The sequence below is a fragment of the Pinus tabuliformis genome, chromosome 9, assembly GCF_031772625.1.
Source record: "Pinus tabuliformis cultivar Carrire ecotype Pingquan chromosome 9, CPIR1, whole genome shotgun sequence".
In the NCBI taxonomy this organism is placed as follows: domain Eukaryota; kingdom Viridiplantae; phylum Streptophyta; class Pinopsida; order Pinales; family Pinaceae; genus Pinus; species Pinus tabuliformis.
In genome coordinates, this window is record NC_142307.1 from 1,284,649,130 (window position 1) to 1,284,669,239 (window position 20,110).

Genomic DNA, 20,110 nt, shown 5'->3' on the forward strand with positions numbered 1-20,110 from the left:
TTCAGCTCAGCTGGATGAACCCTCCTCCTGGACGCCCTTCGTCGTGCCTTCCCCGACTACCCTAGGGTTTCTCTCGGACTACATTCACTCCTCTTCGAATCTCGCAGGTCCTTCAGAGCCATCGGGTCTCCCATCTGCGCCACTATCCGGCGCCCTACCTGAAGTCCTCCCTCCTGCAGCTCCCCTCCCATCCTTGGCTCCCCCCATTCCCTCTGGAAGCTTCTCCTCGGTCCCCCCTTCCTGAAGTTGTCCCTGATCTCCACCCAAACCCTAACCGTCCTCCATCGCTCGTTGCTCCGGTGGAGATGAGGGCCTCAGCATACCCTAAGCGCATGACCTCTCGACCCCCGAAGAAACAAAGGTGCTTCAAATCCAGGTCAGCAGACATTATTCTCCGGCTTGAAGAAGATATCCAGTGGGGGGATGCGATGGACTATGTGGACAGAGTCTTGTTGGGACGTATTAGAGGTAAGAATTATACCACGGAAAGACTGAAAACTTGGGCTACGGAGATTTGGGGACAGCATTTGGCGGACATCCCCTTCGTCCGTGGATGGTTTGCATTGCAGTTTGCTAGGGCTAACCATATGGGCTGGGTTCTCTCTTCTTTTTGGCACTTTGAAAAAGCACCAGTACTCCTCAAGAGGTGGACGCCACTCTTCGATCCGGAGACCGAACAAATTGGGGTTGGTCCGGTGTGGATTAGGCTCCCGGGGCTACCCCTCCGGTACTGGTCTGAGGACATATTTCGGAAAATCGGGAACTCTCTGGGCACGTTCATGGAGTATGATAAGTCTTACCAGACCACGGTAATGATGGCCTATGCAAGGATCCTTGTGCACTTAGACACCAGAGGGGGTCTACAGGAAAATATCATCATCCAATGGAGATATTTTTCCAGGAAACAGGGGCTGGATTATGAAGGCATCCCCTACTGATGCAGGAGGTGTCATCTGGTGGGTCATTGCATTTTACATCTCACCAAGCTCCGGCGACCCGACCATGCATCCATGCCACGTTTCTACCCATCTAGCCTTCCCGCCTCCACTGCAGTGACGGCCTACGAATGATATGCCCATATATTGCGTATATGCACAATTTCCGTATATGCGTAATTTATGTATATGGAATTTGCGCATATACGAAAGTTATGTATATACGGAAGATAAATTATTGGGCGCATAGCAAGACCCACCAAGTTGTATAGGGCTACAATCTGCATAACCAGGGCCACAGGCCTAATCTAGAGCTGCTTGCAAACTAATGGGGTCAGTACCGTATCTTGCAACACACCATGTGTTATCTTCTTCTTTTCTCTGACCCTTGACTTTTGTTAAATTTTTCCCATCAAAATGAGTCCTATTGAAGTTTAAAATGCCCAAATGTTGGACTTCGCTGAAGTGATCAAATGCAAGTACCCCCAAGGGGATTCCAACGAGGGGCATTATGAAAAGAAGCCACCAGGCTGGGAGGTCAGCGAGCACCATAAGAGCTAGGGTAGGGGACGATCGGAATTATGGCTAGTATATGGGTGGAAAATGTTGACTCGGGAATTTACAGAAGTAAATACACTGAGCCAAATTGGTAAGACTAATTATGTTAGAATTCCAATCCCATGTTCACACCCCTGTTGATAAACCTGAGACTCACAGAGGCCAAATACAATGCATGAGATTTGTTATTGGAATCAGCTATGGTAGGTTGATGATGTCGGGAGGCATGCATGCCTTCCCATCTTCCAGAGCAACAGCCTGTCATTTGATACATAAACCCAGAATCCCAATATCCCAATGGCAACGCTAAAATGAGTTTTCTCACCAGCAGAGGCAACGATAACCAGAACCACCGCAATTGCCATCAGCACCGACCTCGTCCGGAAGCTCATGCTGAGTAAAGAAACTAGGCCTTCCCATCTTCCAGAGCAACAGCCTGTCATGTGATACATAAACCCAGAATCCCAGTATCCCAATGGCAATGCTAAAATGAGTTTTCTCCCCAGCAGAGGCAACGATAGCCAGAATCACCGAAATCGCGATTAGCACCAAACTCGTCCGGAAGCTCATGCTGAGCAAAGAAACTATAACCGACCAAAGCTTCTTTCAATTACAACAAAATATGGCAGCGCGGGTTCTGAGATTCAAAATTCCAATTTGGAGCGCCATTATACAATTCAAAATTTGGTGGCAATTAATATCAGATGGTAGATAGCATATGATACACGACATGCCATGATACACATGCCGCTCATTTCAATGCGCATCAATACAAACAACGACATGGATGATGGCATCATGCATATCTCCATCACTATGGAATCGGAATCTGTTAGTCGGAGAACAGAGGGGATGTCAGAACCCATGTCCCAAGACTGTCCTTAGAATCTCTTAAGAGAGCATTAATGTTTCTATAGAGGTGGAAATAGCTCTCGCCTTTCCATACTATGGTGAACATTAATCACAATGTAATCATGTTTTTCGTTCAAATAGAGTTTGATAATGACATCTTCCAAAGAAATTACCAAAAGTAATATAGCTGTTATATATAAGGTGAGAAAAAATCCGCCAATTAAATAATTATTTAAAAATTATAGAGTTGTTAAAACAGCAACAAGCTCTTTGTTCCAAGATTAATTAATTGGTGAACGGATTTGGGAGATGTATTCCTCTTTTTAACCCACAGAAAATTGATAATAATAAATAAATTTTATGTGAAATATATATATATATATATATATATATATATATATATATATATATTAACTTATATAATTTAAATTTTTAAATTGAATTATGTATATTTTGTTAAATTAATAATATAAGAAAAGAATGTGTTTATTTAGTTTTGGATAAATATTTTTTAATGTAAAGTCACTATTCCATTATGGTGATAATCACTTCTTGATGTGAAGTCACTACTCTATTATAGTAATATATTGAATATGATGATGATGTAGTCTTATCCAAATTAAAAATATATATAAAATAAAAGAATATATTATTAGATTTTCATTAATATTACAAAAAGCTTATGAAATTTGTAAATAAGATGTTTACATGTTAGAGAAACTATATTTTGATTATACTATAAATATTTTTTATTAATTAATTATGCTAATAAGCTTGTTTATTTTAGAATAGTTTTTTTATAATTTTAATTTAATTATCAATAATTAATAGGTGTATGGTATAGATTTAATTTCCATGGAATATGCCCAAAAATGATTATTAGGTGGATGATAGAGATTTAACTTCCACAAAATATGTTGAAATATTTATAATAGTATTCACACATCAAAGGTTAAGATTTATCTAAGAGTTAGTTATGATATCTTAATTAATTTGTCTCAAATTAATTAATTAAAAAAATGTCATATTAACACGTCATATTGAGCATGTATAACCTCCATGCCATAACCTCCAAACGCATTGCGTACCCCATGGTACTGTCAACCCAATTTCTGGGATCCATCATGCCCATGGTGGATCACGTGGCATCAAAAGCCATGGTTGATGAATGATGCACACATTCTCCTATTAATTGGAAACTGTTAGCCGGGAAATGATGCACACGGGTTGACAGCCAGAGCCGATGTCAGAACCCGTGTCCCAAGGCTGTCCTTAGAGTCTCTTAAGAGAGCATTAATTCATTCAAATCTTTCTGATTAATATGAAAGTTAGGGATATACGGAAGATATGCGCATATCTTCCGTATATGTGCAATTTCCGTATATGCGCATATCTTCCGTATATGCACAATTTCTGTATATGGAATTTGCGCATAGACGATGTAGATACATGAACGAAGATATGTACAAATTCTATATACAGAAATTGTGCATATACGGAAATTCTGCATATACGGAAGATATGCGCATATACGGAAATTGCGCATATATGGAAGATATGCGCATATCTTCCGTATATCCCTAACTTTCCTATATTTGCATATCTTCCGTATATGCACGTCGTTCATGTATCTGCATCGTATATGCGCAAATTCCATATACATAAATTGCGCATATAAGGAAATTGTGCATATACGGAAGATATGTGCATATCTTCCGTATATGCACAATTTCCTTATATGCCCAATTTATGTATATGGAATTTGCGCATATACGATGCAGATACATGAACGACGTACATATATGGAAGATATGCACATATAGGAAAGTTAGGGATACACGGAAAATAAGCGCATATCTTCCATATATGCGCAATTTCCGTAAATGCGCATTTCTTCCGTATATGCACAATTTCCGTATATGCGCAATTTCTGTATATTGGAATTTGTGCATATACGATGCAGATACATGAACGAAGATATGTACAAATTCAATATACAGAAATTGTGCATATACAAAAATTGCGCATATACGGAAGATATGCACATATCTTCCATATATCCCTAACTTTCCTATATGTGCATATCTTCCGTATATGCACGTCGTTCATGTATCTACATCGTATATGCGCAAATTCCATATACAGAAATTGCGCATATACGTAAATTGTGCATATATGGAAGATATGCCCATATCTTTCGTATATGCACAATTTCCGTATATGCACAATTTCTGTATATGGAATTTGCACATATACGATGCAGATACATGAACGATGTGCATATACGGAAGATATGCACATATAGGAAAGTTAGGGATATACGGAAGATATGCGCATATCTTCCGTATATGCGCAATTTCCGTATATGCAAAATTTCTGTATATGGAATTTGTGCATATACGATGTAGATACATGAACGAAGATATGTACAAATTCCATATACAGAAATTGCGCATATACGGAAATTGCGCATATACGAAAGATATGCGCATATCTTCCGTATATCCCTAACTTTCCTATATGTGCATATCTTCTGTATATGCACGTCGTTCATGTATCTGCATCGTATATGCGCAAATTCCATATACAGAAATTGCGCATATACGGAAGATATGCGCATATCTTCCGTATATGCACAATTTCTGTATATGTTCAATTTATTTATATGGAATTTGCCCATATACGATGCAGATACATGAACGACGTGCATATACAGAAGATATGCACATATAGGAAATTTAGGGATATGCGAAAGATATGCGCATATCTGCAATTTTTGTATATGGAATTTGCGCATATACAATGTAGATACATAAACGAAGATATGTTCAAATTCCATATACAGAAATTGCGCATATACGGAAATTGTGCATGTACGGAAGATATATGCATATACGGAAATTGCGCATATACGGAAGATATGCGCATATCTTCCGTATATCCCTAACTTTCCTATATGTGCATATATTCCGTATATGCACGTCGTTTATGTATCTACATCGTATATGCACAAATTCCATATACAGAAATTGCGCATATACGGAAATTGTGCACATACGGAAATTGCGCATATACGGAAGATATGTGCATATCTTCCGTATATCCCTAACTTTCCTATATGTGCATATCTTCTATATATGTACGTCTTTCATGTATCTGCATCATATATGCGCAAATTCCATATACAGAAATTGCGCATATATGGAAATTGTGCATATACGGAAGATATGCATATATCTTCCGTATATGCGCAATTTTCGTATATGGAATTTGCGCATATACGATGCAGATACATGAACGATGTGCATATACTGAAGATATGCACATATAGGAAAGTTAGGGATATATAGAAGATATGCGCATATCTTCCATATATGCACAATTTATGTATATGCGTAGTTTCTGTATATGGAATTTCTACATATCTTCATTCATGTATCTACATCGTATATGTGCAAATTCCATATGCATAAATTGCGCATATACGGAAATTGTGCATATACAAAAATTGCACATATACGGAAGATATGTGAATATCTTCCGTATATCCCTAACCTTCCTATATGTGCATATCTTCCGTATAAGCACTCGTTCATGTATCTGCATCGTATATGCGCAAATTCCATATACAGAAATTGCGCATATACGAAAATTGTGCATGTGTCCCCATTTTGGAGCTATATGTTATCCCTTGACATCTAGTGGTAACTAGACGATATTTTTCTCAAGTGACTCTTATCTCAAATAATATTTCCACAGATGAGATTTATGATTCTCCACTAATTGTTAACCAAAGATTCCTCCCACATTTTCTTAGTTCACTCGCATTTGATGGATATGGTGCATAACATACATGAATTACATTATTTTCTCACCTCATATTGAGTTTTAATGCCTTATGTACTTGCCATTAAGTGTTGATGATTCTTTGAGTTAGATAATGGATCGTGATGCTTTAAATTTGTGCCTTTTGCATTGTTTTACCTTGGTGATCATCAACATCTTCTAGATAAGTGTTGCCACTATTTGCTTGAGTTATACTATTAAGGGGATTTCAAAGGGGTAGCATGCCCATATCACAATCCATACTTAACACTTTCCATATTTTCCATTTCCCATTGTCGCTTTCATGGTTGTTGTCACTTGTCACAAAAAGGTTCAGGCATTATAATCCCATGAGAAGGAATTATAAGGTGAAGGTTCCATATATGCACAATTTCCGTATATGCGCAATTTCTGTATATGGAATTTGTACATATCTTCGTTCATGTATCTACATCGTATATGCGCAAATTCCATATACAGAAATTGCGCATATACGGAAATTGTGCATATACGGAAGATATGCGCATATACGGAAATTACGCATATACGGAAGATATGCGCATATCTTTCGTATATCTGTAACTTTCCTATATGTGCATATCTTCTGTATATGCACGTCGTTCATGTATCTGCATCGTATATGCACAAATTCCATATACAGAAATTGCGCATATACGGAAATTGTCGTACAAAATCCATTCACTACCACTACCCACTTCAGGCAAGAGTTATTTCCACCTCTATAGCTCCATAAATGCTCCCTTACATTACTGTCATTCCGTGGGCATAGACTGTAGTACAAGCACGCTGACACACTTGAATATTTCTGGACAAACGCTTTCCGGTAAAACGATACCATGGATAACCGCCATGTACAATACATAAAACCATGCTATGCTATGCATCTGGACGTGCGTCTGAGATGTGACGAGCTGAGCATGCATGTTACTCCATGTTAACCGAACAATTCAAATTCAAATTCAAAATTTGAACTGGTGAACCCGCCCCGCCCAAATTCAAGCCCAAATTCAAAATTTGAACATCGATAATTGCTATATCTCGCATTTCAAGTCGTCTGGCATTATGGTTCACAGTGGGCATGAGACATACATCCAGAATTCCTTCCTGGGGCAGCGCATTACCCCCGGCGGAAGCCCCAATGAGAATAAATTCAGCGGTGTGGGCATAAGCCTCATGTGCAACGACAACGCTGTAACGGACGTTGTCATATTTTCAGCTGCTGTGGGGATTGCAGTGACAGGTCAAGCCAATATCCTCACAGGAGTTCACTGTTATAACAAGGCCACGGGCTTCGGAGGAGTTGGAATCAAACTAAAGCTCGGTGGATTAACTCAGATGAGGAGCATCGGTTGTTATTTGGATTATACCATCATTGTTGCAGAGATTCTTCAAACTTTTCTCCATTGGCGTCTGTGGCACAAGTCTTTTCTCATCATTGTTGATGCCTATTACTCACTTTGTCTTCCTTGAAAATTCCCAAACTTTCTCTGCAATTATTTCAGATCTTGATACCTTCCCTATTGATTAGAATATATGGTGTCATTTCCAATCCTAATTGACTCATCAGAGGCAACAAAGGAGCAGTGATGGAGTCAGAATCAGTGACCGTGGCAGATTCTTCAATTTTTGGAGCAGAGGGAGTGATTATCAAGCCAGGATCTGAAACATTTGTACCTGGTTTTCCCTTTTTCTCAGACTTGCAGTCAAATCAGATGCTTGTTTCTCATTAAAATGAAATGGGCCTTTACAACAACTCATTAATCCCAATCAGTCCAGCACAATTTAGCAGAGAAATATATGATATGGGGCGTACCCAATATGGAAATATGCCATTTTCTGCCAATCTGAATACTCTTGGATCTATATCTGAAGTGCCCACTGAGATATCAGTGCCTGTGTCGGTGAATGAGGGGTACCCAACAGAGGATTCACTGAATTCTCCTGGGCGCAATGGGGAGGCCATGTCACACATTTGGGGCCACTTGGCCTCTGACAAAACAGAGGAGCGGCAAGTTAGAGAGGAGAGGAAGCAGAGAAGGATGTTGTCTAACAGAGAGTCTGCAAGGAGGTCTAGGCTCCGGAAACAACATCTTGTGGACCAGCTGAGGGCTAAGGTGGATCATTTGAGAGCAGAGAATGGGGAGATATTGAAGAAACTCAACATTACTTCAGCGCATTATGCTCATATAAGAGAAGAGAATTCCCTGTTGAGATCAGAGGCCATGGAGCTGAGTCACAAGCTCCAAAGATTGCAATACACATTAAACGCTCAACCTCATGGTGTCTTTGAAAGTATGGGTGTCGAAACTCGAAATTGCAGTGCTGCGCATATGAGCTCAGCGTATGGCACCATTTCTCACTCCTTGGTTTCTCCCCATCTCTGGTTTTGAGGTCCAGAAGCAATTTACATAGTTAAATACTTATAAATATTACCAGAACCATGCCCTATATTGTTTTCTCATTCATGCAGGAACTTGATATCGATTTGAATGGTGTAAAGAGTTGTAATTTTGATAAAATTTGAATTTTGGAAAAAATTGTTAATTTTTGCTATGAAATCATGTAGTGAGATTTTTCAATCCTGTATAATAATAAATCAAAGGAAAAACTAAATTTAGATATTCATTAACTCAAAAACCCTTTAAGGATAACGTTGATGTGTCATTGGAAGCACCTCTTATAAAATAATATTAAAAACCAAAACATTTGGCTACTCTATTGACTAATTTTTATTTTATTTAAGTGGGGAAAAATACAAAATCTATTTCCTAAACCTTTAAATTATTACTTCTTAATTAATTTATCTATATAATTATATTTACAACTAAAAATTTAAAATAATAATGAACTTTAATACAATCCAAACTCATGTATATTCGATTCCGTATATTATAATAATAACAATTATCTAAAGCATTTTGTGTATCTGTCATTTATTTACATATGCACTTTTCACCAATTTTAACAAAATTGAAATCAAATACTTTAGTTAACATTAAGGTAAATTTGATAATTGTGAAAACGTAATTATTATTAAAATGTAAGTTTACAACAATTTCAATTTAGATTTAAATAATGTTTTGTTTCAAATTTAATAGATAATTTATTCAAAAAATATTAAATATTAATTTTAAAATGTTTTAATAAAATTAGTTTATTTATATTATATTTTTAATAAATAAATTTAGGTAAAAGTTTTACTAAATATATTTTTGTTAGCGCTTATTCATGTTAATATCAACAATTTTTTTTAATAAATTATTTTCAATTTGTTAAATAGAATTATATTAATATAGATTGTTCTATGGTATGTTGTAAAGGTTTCAAAAAATTTGGCCAATGTTATATATGAAAGGTACCATCATAGCCATGTATTACCCTCCTATGTGCACTAAGGTAGGTTAAGTTATTTTATAAAATAATATTTATTGTACCTTCAATATAATACATGGGGCACCATGGTAGGGTTTACAAAGATATATCACATTGAACTTTTCATTTTAAATTGTATATAATGCACCACACACATACAAGCACCAATGCTTTATATTCTAGTATGAGCACTTCTTTGTCTTGTGTTATTGAATTGTTATATTTCATTATTCCTTCTATTCCATAATATATTTGATTTATTTTTAGAATTTTGGCAAACATATAAATCTATAGTTTTCATCTACATAGATACCATATATTGATAGTTGTTTTCACTAGCTAAACATTTAAAATTAGCCTACATTTCTATTTTCTTTCTTTTTCTTTTAAAAAGTTCTTAATAGTGTCACCTTGGAATTCAAACCATGCTAACTCTAAGCATGTACGCAGGTCACATCAATTAACAAAACTCACTACCATTTGAAGTGCATCAAATAGTCATATATGAAATGTGCATAAATTTACTATGCTCTTTGGTACATTAACAAATGTATGGGAGCACTTATTGCAATACTCCCATATGATAATGTGTATCACACATCTTTGATAACTACACTAAGTGAATGAGAAGTGCATATTGATGGACATGGGATAATTAGGGTATAACACAGTAGGTGTTGCTACTTTACTAGAGAAACACACCACCATCCCATTTTTTTCTTTTTGTAAGTCATGTAATGCATTGTCATGTAATAGTAGCACCTCTTTTAGTGTTACTATGGATGGCTAAGTGTGTCATTAATGGTGCTTCTCATTCACATAGATACATTGAAGAACTAACAAACAACATTAAAATGAAAGTTAGCATATATATATATATATATATATATATATATATATATAACAAACAAATCAAAACATAAAATAACCCATACCCACACCAAAAAAAAAAAAAAAAACACACACAAAATACAAAGAAACTTTTTCTTGGGACAGTCCGGGGTGGTTGATAGAGAATGATCCCTAGTTTATTAGGGTCAAGTTAATGACAAAGAAAATAAGAAGACTCATTACTCAACTTTTAAGATTAAGTTATTATGCCAAAGATATAAATAATGGACAGGGAAGAATACCTTTCACCAATTAGTTGGTCCCTTGGTTGGATTTTGTAATTGTATAGATAAAGTCTTGCATGCTCCAAACTTCTATAGAGATATGCACAAAATCATCACATGACATTGCTCAAACCATTTACAATATAAATTATTAATGATATTAAAACAAGAACACTTGTAACTAACTAATATTAATTAATATCAAGTAATTAATTTCTCTTCTAAATCATGTAATTAATAATTAAATGAATTACAACATAGTTTCTTTTGGGAGAGAAGAGATCACTTCATGTGTGTGTGTGTGCACGTGTGTTAGTGTGTGTGGGCAATACTTGATATAATTCCAATGCCTTCATCAACAAAGGTTGTGTTCCTCCTAACCTAGACCACTTATAGACTTCAACTTTAATTAAAACTCCTCATTATATGTGAAAAGGAAAACTAATAAGGGATTACATATCAAATTTGAGTAAGAGAGTCAACTTTATAAACAAAGGTTTGTGTAGAATGGAACCATAAAATCCAAGGTTAAATTTTCAATATAATGCTCCAAAATAAAGGTACAAAATAGTCAATTCCCCCTTCTCCATTACATAAACCTTATTTATACTCTCATAAGCTGTCTAAGTTCATTGGGAATAGAAATTAAGGTTGTGTACTGTAACAACCTAGTAACTTGCACTCAGGAGCATGCAATTAATGTGGATTTATTATTTTTTCAAAAGTTTGGAATGCATACACACCGAGCATGAAGAGAATGAGTGTATAATATGTGTGTTTCCATAAGGAAAAGTTTTTATACTAGGTAAAAAGTCATTTTTAAACTAAGTTCAGTGGAAAAAAAGATATTAAAGTAGATATATCCTTGTTAAGAAATCATTAATGACAAAATAAATGTTATAGCATATGTCATCTAATAAATGAGATCAGAAGGGAAGTTGATGTTTGAATTACATTATAATACTACAAAAGATTCAGCTAAGTGTAGCGAAGTGAAGTCCAACAACCACAAGATCAAAACATTATATTCAAACAAAACCAATGTATCAAATTACTATCTTCCCCAAGGCAGACATATACATGTTAAGATGAAAATGTAAGCATGGTCACCAAATCATGTATGATGATATATAGAATGGAAAATCCTAGACATGGAAAATACATATTGGAACCATGTCAAATGCAGATCATAGCCACGATCAAATAAATAGTGGATCTATGTCTCAATGTATGTCGACAAAGCAACCAAAACTTGAGTAAAAATAGGAATTAGTTCTCCAAAACAGTATCCATTTCATATAGATAAGTAGTATAATATGTATAACTTGAGGAGTAGCATAATAATGAAAAACTACTACAACCCAAGGTCTTCAATTCAAATTTATCAAATATACAAATATAAACCATATGAGTTGTTATAGGCCATTTTGTCACATTTTGTCACTAGGCATGTTAACTGGATCAATCAACATCATTTTACCCCTTGTCGTCACATTTGCACAAATCCCTAAGCATGACTCTCCCTAATCCTTGAATTTATTCCTTTAACTGCTTCATTTAAGTGATTTTAAGGCCCAACGCACCCTGCTTCCTTAAGAGACTACGTTCACCAGTAGGCTGACCCTTGTTGGACCTGCGCTAATTACCAATAGGTTTCCCCTTGCTGGGGGTGCGCTAATTCTATAAATTCATGAATAATAAAAAGAATCTCAAAGCTTACTTCTCCATAAGGTTCTAGGAATTCTTAAAACCATTTACCTTGGATGAAAGTCTCAAATCCTATCCTATCCTACCTTGGAGATTTCATCCCTTATCCCTTGATCTCATCCTTCCATCAAGAGTGGATCTCAAGCCTAGATTGGGTAAATGGATAAGAATTCCTAACCTACCATCCTCTTTTATATATTTACTATCATCCACAAGCTAGTGGTTGGATTTTGGAGATAGATTCTACCCTCATGTTGTTTTTGTGAGAGTCATTATTCCATGCATTAGGGTGACATAGAGATACACTTTGTGACAAGGAAGGTCAAGTCAACTTGGAGGAGCTCTTCTACAAGACCAACTTTATATTTGGTTGTAACTCTTTCCGTTTCTATTAATACAAAGAGTTCATTGTTTTCCTATATGTGATGTTATGATTTCATGTATTTTAATACCATGTTGATCTATTGAATAAAGTGATTGGATAATACTACATAGATATTGTATATATTTGGCTTGTGTTATCTAATTGTGGAGGTTCTAATTATAGTGATCAGATCTAGGATTGGAGAATACAAGCTAAGACAGGAACGAGACTTACGACGGATTCCAGGTAGGCTTCATCCCATTGTCCATTTACTTTAAGGAAAACATTGGGTTCTTTGCCTTTTGTTGTTCTAGGTCAGTCCACTAGATCTAGGGAAGATACTTTTGTCTGCAGTCCTAGATTCTGTATAAAAATTTGGCAACCATACTGGGGATCGATGTATTCCCTTGATAGTTTCCTTGTCCTTAGTGTTTATTTTATCATTTCTTCAGACCTTCATTGTCTTAATCAGTTAAGGATAGACCTAAGAAGACCTTTAATTGAGTTTTAATTGCAATTTTTGTGTTGGAACCTTGCATCCCTTGATCAACTATCCCTATGGTCTAGTGACAAAGCATTGGAATTCTCCTGAGCATTCTTTGTGCCTTTGTTGCAGAGCACTAATGCCCCTTTAGCACCTATGTTGGTCCTTGTTCATGAACAAATTTTCTTTTGTCTCATTTTCTCTTTGTCCAGCTTTGTTCAAGCTACTCTTCCTTGATTCCCTGAGTGTCTTGGTCTCTTTGAAGCCAATAAAACACTTGATTTTATGTGAAATTGAGTGAATTTGCATTTGGTCATTATTGAAAGGTTTGCTTCAGTTTCTTAACAAATTTTGAGTGTTTTTGCTTTCGTATGAGTGTTAATCGCCTCTAAGTGTTGTCACCTTTTTTGATAAGATTTTGTTTAATTTTTTCTTTCTTCCTATCAATTCAAGTTTGTATGCATAGATTGATTGTTTAAATTGAAAAGTAACTTTTACATTACAGTTAAAGTCTATTTGGTTTCTTTTTGTCAACGATCAGGTTGCATTCATATGTTTCTTTGCATTTGAAACATTCAAAGAAAAGAAAAGAAAAACAATTATTTGCATTGCATATAGGGCTTTGATTTTGATTGGAATAGTGGAGTTCTAGAGATCGATTGTTGCATCACTTGTTTGTTGCATTGTTGATTGATTTCTTATTCCCCTACTTAGTTAAGCCTTTCATTATTAAAAGGAAAATGAAAAGAGTTATTTTTGTCACATTAGTTGCAGCATAGGTATGTTTAGGTGGCATCAAGTTTAGAGCCTTGAAATGGAAACATAATTCAAGATAAACTATAAAATTCATCTCAATTAATCTAAGGAGAATTTGAAACTTACCGACACACATAGAAGTATAGGCTAGAGATGTGTTCCAACGTCTTTAAACGTAGGAGCTGTCAATTTTTGTCATTGTTGCATTCCAGGGGTGATATCCCGTTCCACGTACGTAAGTTTATCAAATCATTCTCCACGTACCTCCGGGTATATCGGATGCTCCACGCATGAAAATTATATGGGAACACTCTCATGAAACGATTACACATTAGAAAACACTACTACACACTATGCTTCCACATACCATTGAGTATATTTTGGAAGTCCACCATAGGTAAACGAGTCGGCCACCTTGTATATTGTGATACACCGAACACAACATTCAGGGAGATTGTCTGCCCATATGTAAATCCTTGGTTCTCCAAGGTGGTATATTGTAGTTCATCGTTGCTTTGTAAACCCTTTTTCCTAGTTACTCCTCTTTTCATTTATTTTTTTTGTTAATTTGTAAAATAAATTGACTGTGAAATGATATTCTTATCATGGAACAACTTCTTAGTAGATCGTAGGTTGAGACTAATGGAAACAATTCTTGAGTCTACCAACCAAGAAAACCCGTCTGACAAGAATCCTGGTCCTTTTCCTTCTTTTGGAAATATTGGTGCTCCTTATATGGCAACATTGTCCCTTCCTGGATTTACCATTGGTTTACCAGTTTGGTTAATTTCGACCCCTATGGTTCTGAATGTCCAAACTGCTCCTCAACCAAGTAGTCCTCCACTTGAACAAGCTGATCCTAACATTGACCCTTTTCCTTCTTCACCTATTATTTCTTCATCCTTTTCTTTCTTCTCACATGGTGAAAGTCTTGATTCTAGTAACCAGGAAGCTAAGAAGAAGAAGCAAAATAATCAGGGGGGAAACCAAACAACCATTTCTACCAATGCAACTAGTATGGAAAAATCTTCCAAGTAGCCCCACAAAGTTAAATTCCCTTGCAAATTATGTAAGGGTGATTACCTTCTTAGAGATTGTCTTGGTATTCCTTAGGTATTAGAAGTGTGGTCTACATTATCACATTGGCCTTTGTCATCAGCTTCCGAAGATCATGCTGATGAAAAACCTTCAACTAGTGATAGTAAGGTCCACGGGAAAAAGGGTAAAGTTAAGTTTCCTTGTAGGCCATGTGAAGGGAATCATCTTATTCACCATTGTCATTATATGGATGAAGACTCAAAATTATTAAAAAACCTTACAACTTCTCAACCTCGTCTTCTAGTTGGTTATCGAAAGCTTTCCCCTAATCCTCCACTACTTAATGAAGTGATTGATCAAATCTGTCTCCAATCAATCCCACTCTCCTTGAACATGAATCCCATGAGTCTGTTTCTGACCATTGGTTGAGAAAATAGTTGACTTGACTCCACTTTCAATCGGTCATGCCTTTCCCGTAGATATTAAACTTCATATCACTCAAGTTCTTCTCGTTTATTCAGATTCCAATGAACTGGGAGATAATCCTTTCGTTCCCATAACACAAGGGGCAGTTCTCCCATTCCTACGGCACACCCTCCAAGTAGTATGGTCACTTCCTTTAATTGGATTCAATTGGCAGGATATCGTCTTCCTCCTTACAATCCCTTTCAAATCATATTACACACTTATAATGTGCCCAGACCTGCCACAGTCATAGATAAAGGCGCATCAGTTAATATTCTATCCTCAACTCTTGGCAAGATTTTGGTTCTCTGCAACTTATGCCTATTACATAGAATCTGTTGGATTTTAATAGATGTAACAGTCAACCATTAGGGGTTCTTCCTTAGTTTCCTATTACTTTGGGAGGAAATAATGTCTATAAATATGTGAGGTAGTCCAAGGCTCTTTGGATTTTAATTTACTCCTTGGATGTGACTATGTTTATGACATGGGAGCTCTTGTCTCTTCCTTCTTTCATGTGATGTGTTTCCCGCAATGAAGAAAGAATCATGACCATTAACCAACTTTCATTCATTAATCCTAATTTGACTCCTAATAAACCAACTTCCCTAGATGGTCCTTATGTTCAAGTGGTATCTCCCCCACCACAGATTAATTATGTGGAAACCTGTGTTATGCCTTCGTCTACTAATGATCTAGTAGGTGATGTAGTGCATGATTTATTGAGGGCATTGGAGTCTAATATGTCCATTGGATCCTTTGATCCCTTCCAGAGTATTTTTCTCCCATCTGATGAGAACCTCTTAGAAGTTATGGCCTTCTGCAAATCATGATACAGAGGTCAAAGAAGAGTTTCTTGTCTTGTGTCAAGCTCATTAAAAAATGAAACAAGGTTCCCTGAAGAGTTCCTTTTATTATGTCAAGCTCCTTAAAAAATGAAACAAGGCACATGAGCATATTTCCTTTTCTTGTGTCAAGCTCATTAAAAAACGAAACAAGGTCCCTTAAAAATAGCTCTTTTCCTATGTAAATCTCAAACAAAAAATTAAACAAATCCCCTTCCAATTCAAGTCTTTGATTAGATCTCGTAAATTCCAAGTCGATTATTTCACTTGATCTCGTAAATGAACCTTCATTTTATCCAGCTGTTAGTAACCAATAGTCTACTTAGGTGAATGATATGAAGATTGGGGGCATGTACCTCGAATTGAGCGATTATGCTGGGGACATGAAAAATTATTTCAAGCATAGTTTTTCTCTGTTTCAAGCTTGTGTAAAAATGAGACCATTATTATCCTATCCCTCGTGATTTCCATTTTTATCAGCCTCTTTATGCTAGATGAGTCTTGGTTTTCTCATTCCATCATCACCATCTATTTGGTTGATCATATGATTTCACTTGGTTAAGAACTGTTGTGATGAGTGGTCTTATTAGCCTACCTCTTTACCTTTGCATGTTTTGAGAAGTTTCATCATGACCGAAACAATTTTGTACCCCCTTTATACCACTTGTTCCTCTAGGAGTCCTCTTTTAGCTCTTTTCAGACTCCCAAAATATGAAAATATTGTGAAGCACCTTTCTTTTCAAACTTTTTAAAGTAAATGAAAAGACATCTACTCAACATAAGTTTAACCATTTTCCGGACTGACATAGACTAAATATATAAAAGGAATACCTTAGTCGAACATGACTAAGAGGTTCTCTTAAATATCATTTTCTTCCTTTTCAGACACAAGGGACTATCTATGAAAAGGAACATTTGGATTTTTCTTTTTCACCTTTTTTTCAAACTCTCTATGAAAAATATGTCAAGTTAGACCTTTGTTGGACTCGTTAAAACATCAAACAACGATGGACTCGTCGAACATGACAGGACCAAACCACTCCTTCTCAAGGTTCGTTAAGCATACTTGGAGGGATTCATCCGAAGGATGAACTTACAGATCAAGTATATGTTATCCTCCTCGAGCTTGTTAAAAAATAAAGAGGTACTGACCAGCAATGGTTGGGGAAATTGGGAAAACAAGGTGCTCCACTTAATAATGGAAGTGATTCACTCTTGAACACAACACTCTTCCACTTCATCTCTGTAGTTGTTGGGTTGGGAAATATGCTCGTTTTTCCTTTCATCTTACATTTTCCGTATATGCATAATTTTCGTATATGTGCAATTTCTGTATATGAAATTTGCACATATACGATGCAGATACATGAACGACGTGCATATACGGAAGATATGCACATATAGGAAAGTTAAGAATATACGGAAGATATACGCATATCTTCCGTATATGCGCAATTTTCGTATATGCGCATATCTTCCGTATATGCACATATCTTCCATATATGCGAAATTTTTGTATATGGAATTTGCGCATATACGATGTAGATACATGAACGAAGATATGTACAAATTCCATATACAAAAATTGCGCATATACGGAAATTGTGCATATACAGAAGATATGCGCATATACGGAAATTGCGCATATACGGAAGATATGTGCATATCTTCCGTATATCCCTAACTTTCCTATATGTGCATATCTTCCATATATGCACGTCGTTCATGTATCTGCATCGTATATGCGCAAATTCCATATACAGAAATTGCACATATACGGAAATTATGTGCATATCTTCCGTATATGCACAATTTCCGTATATGTGCAATTTCTGTATATGGAATTTGTGCATATACGATGCAGATACATGAACGACGTGCATATACGGAAGATATGCACATATAGGAAAGTTAGGGATATACGGAAGATATGCGCATATCTTCCGTATATACACAATTTCTGTATATGCGCATATCATCCGTATATGCACAATTTCCATATATGCGCAATTTCTGTATATGCGCATATCATCCGTATATGCACAATTTCCATATATGCGCAATTTCTGTATATGGAATTTGCACATATACGATGTAGATACATGAACGAAGATATGTACAAATTACATATACGGAAATTGTACATATACGGAAATTGCACATATACGAAAGATATGCACATATCTTCAGTATATCCCTAACTTTCTTATATGTGCATATCTTCCGTATATGCACGTCGTTCATGTAATTGCATCGTATATGCGCAAATTCCATATACAAAAATTGCGCATATACGGAAGATATGTGCATATCTTCCGTATATGCACAATTTCCGTATATGCGCAATTTCTGTATATGGAATTTGCGCATATACGATGCAGATACATGAACGACGTGCATATACGGAAGATATGCAAATATAGGAAAGTTAGGGATATACGGAAGATATGCGCATACCTTCCGTATATGCGCATATTTTTTGTAAATGCACAATTTCCGTATATGCGCAATTTCTGTATATGTAATTTGTGCATATACGATGTAAATACATGAATGAAGATATGTACATATTCCATATACAGAAATTGCGCATATACAGAAATTGTGCATATACGGAAGATATGCGCATATACGGAAATTGCGCATATCTTCCGGATATGCGCATATCTTCCGTATATCCCTAACTTTCCTATATCTGCATATCTTCCGTATATGCACGTCGTTCATGTATCTGCATCGTATATGCGCAAATTCCATATACATAAATTGCGCATATACGGAAATTGTGCATATACAGAAGATATGCGCATATCTTCCGTATATGCACAATTTCCGTATATGCGCAATTTCTGTATATGGAATTTGCGCATATACGATGCAGATACATGAACGACGTGCATATACAAAAGATATGCACATATAGGAAAGTTAGGGATATACAGAAGATATGCGCATATCTTCTGTATATGCACAATTTCTCTATATGCGCATATCTTTCGTATATGCACAATTTCCGTATATGCGCAATTTCTGTATATGGAATTTGCGCATATACGATGTAGATACATGAACGAAGATATGTACAAATTCCATATACAGAAATTGCACATATACGGAAATTGTGCATATGCAGAACCTTCACCTTATAAATCCTTTCTCATGGGATTATAATCCCTGAACCTTTTCGTGACAAGTGACAACAACCATGAAAGCGACAATGGGAAATGGGAAATATGGAAAGTGTTAAGTATGGATTGTGATATGGGAATGCTACCCCTTTGAAATTCCCTTAATAGTATAAATCAAACAAATAGTGGCAACACTTATCTAGAAGATGTTGATGATCACCAAGGTAAAGCAAGGCAAAAGGCACAAATTTAGAGCATCACGATCCATTATCTAACTCAAAGAATCATCAACACTTAATGACAAGTACATAAGGCATTAAAACTCAATATGGGGTGAGAAAATAATGTAATTCATGTATGTTATGCACCATATCCATCAAATACGAGTGAACTAAGAAAATGTGAGAGGAATCTTTGGTTAACAATTATTGGAGAATCATAAATCTCATCTGTGGAACTATTATCTGAGATAAGAGTCACTTGAGAAAAATATCGTCTAGTTACCACTAAATGTCAAGGGATAACATATAGCTCCAAAATGGGGACACATGCACAATTTTCGTATATGCGCAATATCTTTATATGGATTTTGCGCATATACGATGCAGATACATGAACGAGTGCATATACGGAAGATATGCACAT

General features: G+C 36.0%; 2 protein-coding genes and 1 pseudogene across 2 annotated transcripts; all 3 read left to right on the plus strand.

Annotated features, from left to right (window-relative positions):
- Window positions 1–305: 305 nt before the first annotated feature.
- On the plus strand, window positions 306–938 carry LOC149153260 (uncharacterized). The gene has a single exon (XM_089443761.1). The coding sequence runs from the start codon at window positions 306–308 to the stop codon at window positions 936–938; it is 633 nt and encodes a 210-aa protein (XP_089299887.1).
- Window positions 939–7,253: 6,315 nt separating this feature from the next.
- Window positions 7,254–7,661, plus strand: LOC149153261 (polygalacturonase QRT3 pseudogene; annotated as a pseudogene).
- A 332-nt stretch (window positions 7,662–7,993) lies between these two features.
- LOC149153262 (uncharacterized) lies at window positions 7,994–8,581 on the plus strand. Its single transcript, XM_089443762.1, has one exon. The coding sequence runs from the start codon at window positions 7,994–7,996 to the stop codon at window positions 8,579–8,581; it is 588 nt and encodes a 195-aa protein (XP_089299888.1).
- Window positions 8,582–20,110: the final 11,529 nt, after the last annotated feature.